Raw genomic sequence first — 5000 nt, 5'->3', positions numbered from 1 at the left:
AGAATACATGAACTTTGAACTTTTATTGGTATTTGTGATATCTTATCACATTAGTATAAAATATACTTTATCTTGGCTGCAGCAGAAGTCAAAATACTTTTATTGGCACTAAAGTTTCCTTGTGCAAAAGACAACTTTGTGATATGAAAATAATAATAATAATTAAAAAAAATTCCACTGTATATTAAAAATATCTAATTAATGTTCAACATATATGCTGGCAACAAAGATAATACATATTGTCACTTTTTTATGCAAAGAGCATGAAGAAAAATCTCTAGTACACACAAGAAATGCTATTAGTCATAAATATTTTTATCAAACATTTCAAGGAGAAATGTTTATTTTAGTCCAGGTAAAAGAGCATGAATTGTCCTCTCTTATGAACAACCAACCTCTTATGGACACAGCCACGGAATGCAAACAGTATTTAAAGGCAAAAAATTGGACGGAATGAGTTGCTTTGAGGTACCACTGGAATATTCTGGACAAAACCTCATCAAAGACACTTAGTTTGCTAAAACACAAGACCGACAGGTAGCCAAGAAAAATATTGGCTCAAAGAAATACAACTACCATCTATTTCTATAAAAAGAAAGAGAAAGAAAAAATCTGATACCTCAGTGAATACATCTGGTCTTGACTCCATACTCATTATGCAAGTCTAGCACAGAAATACATATTAATCGTAATCCAACTTTTCTGAAACCAGTGCTGCTTTTATCCAGCTCAGAGTTGTTTTCAAGATTATGTAACAATACATAATTATGAAAATGTTAAGTAAAACATCAAAATATCACCACCTTCTAGGATTGCCATTCAAGTTCACCTGTGAATGACTGGAAAGTTCCTTTGGTATGCAGTCCCTAACAATGAAGTACATATAAGAAAAAATATATAAAAAAAATGGTGCTACACCTTACAGTGAGAATTCAATGGTGGTTATAATTGAACTACATTGAGCATAGAACTAAAACAAATCACTACCAAAATTATTTTATGCATAGTTAAAAAAAAAGAAGAAAAAAAATCATTACAATAAAACATAGACTTGGACTCATCTTGGTCATTTTTCAAAAGAAAACACTCTGTGCGTGTTTGCTGTAGCATCTCTCTTCACTGAAATGTACTATGGTTTTCCAAAGAACAAATCCTGTATAATATTCTGAGAAACACTTCTTAGAAAGATGGACAGGAAATGTACCTTCCCTTCCTTCTGAGTCAAGTACTGGGGAGGGGAATATGCAGACAGGCTGCAGTGTGTGTTCCTTGGCAACAATTAACTAAGCTCTAAAAGGCTGCTTAATTCTTGGTTCCCCCTTCAAGTGTGAAAACTCCATGGCTTTGGCGATAGGACTCCTTTCGCTTCTGGATGCGGTACTCAACCCAGAAGAGAACTGCTGCAACAAATTCTGCTACAACACCCACCACAGCTGAAGGATGATATGAAACTTAGACACATTATAGTAAAAAGATACATTTAATATAAAAAAATAAATAAATAAAAATCCTGTGATCCACATACTTGTATGCAAAAAGTAATTCTGCTTTAGTTTATGAGTAATTGCAAAACTTAGAAACTATACTCACCGAGACCAAAGGACCAAGAGAGATGATTGTGGTCCCAATGGGGCATCCAATCACGGTTGTCACCCATAGCTCCAAAGACTATCACTGCGATAAACCCAAAGAACCCTGTAATGATGAATAATGATTAGCAACTTACATTGGGGTTATTACTTTGTAAATGAATAACAGTTACCTGCACATGAACTAAATGTAGGACTAACAATAAGCATGATCATTATAAATAATTAAGAATACACACATACATTCCTCAAAACAGCAACAAGCAATGAGAAACTTATTAAAAACAAAAACTGACTGAGGAGTCTGCTGTATCCCAAAGGCAGACTTGCGTGTCTTTCCATACAGCAAAAATTCCACATCCATCTGGAGCCAGAGACTTACACGAGATGAAGAGGTCAATGTAGGCCAGCTTCAAGACATATTTCTCAAAATCTTCACCAGGACAGAGGATGAGAACACCTGTGAGGCCAGCGCCAAGTAGTGATAACGTGAAGCAGAAGGTGTAGAAGACTTGGACTGTGACAAAGAATGCTGCAATGCAAAAAATTATATATTAGTGCTATTTAGTGTTTTTAAAAAATCAATTTTACAGGTTATCTTTTATTAATTTGTTTATATTATCCATTTGAAGGGGCATTCACAACATAGTGCTATATATTTCTAACTTTGGCAAGAAAAATGTAATCTATGAGACATGATTAAAATGGAAAAAAGAACTCAAATTTAATATTCTAGTTCAAATAGTATGGGTAGAATCATAATAAAGTGTATAAGGTAGGTTGATGGCACAATATGACAGTGCTTTTATACACTCTACTATAAAAGATTAGATCTATGACCACTTTCTTTCCACTAGGTTTATTTTTGCAAAGTGTTTTGTTCATGTTTCTAAACTTCCCTACAATTTATGGTTTCTGAAACAAATTTAATTTAAAATCAGCGCTAATCATAAAAAAATATACCTAAAAGGAATACCCATGTTGAAATCCTTTCACAACTATTCTTCAAACTGAAGGATTTCTCCTTTTTCACTTAATGCCACTAAATAAATCATCTTTAAAGTCACTTTATTAGTCACTGCTTCAAGTCCAAATGTCTCTATGTTTGTGACTTCCTGTTTCTCATTTCACAAAGCACACTAGACATGCAAGATGACAAGGTCAAAATGCATCGATAAAGAGGGGGGCGAGCCTAACGGAACCCTTAGATGAAAAAGATGAGCTCTGCAGAGGAAGGCACTGCCTGAGACTTACGTGACTGCAAGTCTGCCTGGACGTCCTCGTACCCCGTAGTGAAGGGGTCGAAGATCCAGCGACACCCTACAAAGAAGCGCTCTTTGTGCACATCCTCCCGCGTGGTGTACGACCTGAAACACTGCGTCCATAGGCCCACGCTCTCCACGGCCGTGCCATAGGCCTTGTTCTCGGCCTGGAACCAATATGTCGTGAACATGCTGATGCAAATAAGGACGAAGGCCAGGACGTGGAAGCCGATGGCCCACCATCCTGCCGTGGTGCGACGGTCTCTTGGGGGCACCACCATCTTTGTTGTGGTGAATCAGCTGGGCAAGCAGAGGAGAGGCAGCCCGAGGTGCCTTTCGTCCACCCGCGCCACACCCTACTCACTCAGGGAGAGTTTACCGTTTAGGTCTCGAAAAGTAATCGGTCACGGTCGTTTTCCACGTCGGCTGATAATTCTGACTCCAACTGCTGTTCTTTCACAACAACACGAGGAGAGCCTCTACACAACGTTCCTCGATTTCCTCGGCCGCATTTCCCCTTCACACAATCGCCTCCACGTTCTTATTACTTTACGGGATCTTTCCACTTTCGAGTATCACTCCACTGTTCCGTCGCCGCCAACGCCGCCTGGGAAATGGTCCATCTACTCAGAAGCCCTCGCAAGTCCTTAGAAACACGAAATTTTGGAAAACAGTTAGGAGTCGCCTCTCCTTGCGGACTGCATGTTGTGTTGGGTGATGTCGCGTACCTGTCTAGCCTCGCTCGGGCCCCCTCACCTGTGACTCACCTGGGGAGGGGTGTGGCGGTACCTGGGCGGCCTGGACACTTAAAAATATCAGTCTTGTCGCGGAGAATTGTTTTTTTTTCCAATTTGGTTCTTGAATTATTAGTTTTGCGATGGAGAACAAATGAGTGCCAACGCAAACAGTCTTCAAAAACACTTTTAGTAATTTTTTGCACAAGGAATGCATGAATGTGGCTGGCTTTTGATTCACAGCATGGACTTCCACACTGCCGCTAAAACGCACACAATTCCAATGTAAGCTCCATAATAGTGTTATAAGAATCAGCACAATCGAAATTCGATAAATTCTGGCGCGAAGCATGGGACGGAGATGTGGCAGCCACGCGGCGGCGGGACGGGCGTTGGCCGTCAAGCGCGAGGATTTGAACGCGTCGCCACCGCCGCTGCTGTCATAATACCTGGTCGTGGAGGGTACCTGCGCAGCTCGGCATGACGCTTGCACTATGGCTATCGTCTACTGTTTCTTCTTTTGCATACGCTTTCCCTGTTCTCAATTATTAACAGGGATTCGACTATACCTCTGTTCTCAATAATTAACAGGGATCTGACTATTTTTTAAAGCTTTTGTACGTGACAGACGTAGAAGCGGGGTTAGCAGAAGGAATTTTCCCGTAGGATATTGATAACGAAAAATCGCCAAATGTAGTGCGCTTTCGCTTTTTCCTGGAAACTATGTGGTGGCCAGCAGCGCTCCATCGCTTTCCACATTTCACTGTGCAAATCCATCACTGATAGAATCACCGCCCTGATCCTCAACGGGATTTTCTTCAGTTGTCATTGTAGCTCATTAATGCCCCCCCCCCCCTAAGGAGATGGCGCCGAATAAGGCATAGAGTTTCCTCTGAATGTTCTAAATATCCCCGCCTGTCCTGAATTAGACTTAGGGAAGCTGAGGAACGACGGTGATAATCGTAGAGATTTTGATTTTAGGTGGTCCTGGCATCATGGTTCAAGACTTTTTCTGTCAGCGTCGCGTCAGTCTAATCTGCCGACTATTAGCAACCACTGCGTCTGCCATTATATTCGCAGTTTATCACAACCACACTATCATTTTCTTTATTAGGATTACCAGTACCTAGTGCCAAAAATTATTGATGCAGCCGTGACGTCTCAGTTTCCGTGACCAAGAGTGAGGTTTTCTAGCATACAGTTTCTGATGTTAATATCCGGTCAATTGTCCCATAGGGATGCTGGCGAAGACTTCCTTGGCAGGAATCGTCTTTCATTCTTGGGCTTACCACGACGGTTGAACAGATCAAACCAGCTTTATATGAAACGAACTTATCACGCGATTTTATCAAACTTCCAAATATTTCATGATATAGGTACTGACACCTGTTCAATATATCTTGCACGCACACACC

The 5000-nt window shown here is 40.6% G+C and overlaps 1 protein-coding gene across 2 annotated transcripts in view; it reads right to left on the bottom strand.

The window, feature by feature from the left end:
- Positions 1 to 8: 8 nt before the first annotated feature.
- LOC113827154 (uncharacterized) overlaps positions 9 to 5000 on the bottom strand; it is a 16951-nt gene continuing 11959 nt past the window's right edge. The window contains exons 1-4 of one of the 2 annotated variants that reach the window (XM_027380048.2): positions 2844 to 3611; positions 1972 to 2121; positions 1591 to 1695; positions 9 to 1433 (exon numbers count right to left, since the gene is read on the bottom strand). In XM_027380048.2, the coding sequence (XP_027235849.1) occupies positions 1303 to 1433; positions 1591 to 1695; positions 1972 to 2121; positions 2844 to 3132 (675 nt within the window). In that variant the 5' untranslated portion in view covers positions 3133 to 3611 and the 3' untranslated portion in view covers positions 9 to 1302. Of the gene's footprint in view, positions 1434 to 1590; positions 1696 to 1971; positions 2122 to 2843; positions 3612 to 5000 lie in introns of those variants that run through there. The other variant, XM_027380050.2, reaches the window with a different exon arrangement.

Source organism: Penaeus vannamei, chromosome 36, assembly GCF_042767895.1.
Source record: "Penaeus vannamei isolate JL-2024 chromosome 36, ASM4276789v1, whole genome shotgun sequence".
NCBI lineage: Eukaryota > Metazoa > Arthropoda > Malacostraca > Decapoda > Penaeidae > Penaeus > Penaeus vannamei.
The sequence above is the reverse complement of the archived record's forward strand: the minus strand, read 5'-3'. Positions and strand labels throughout refer to the sequence as shown.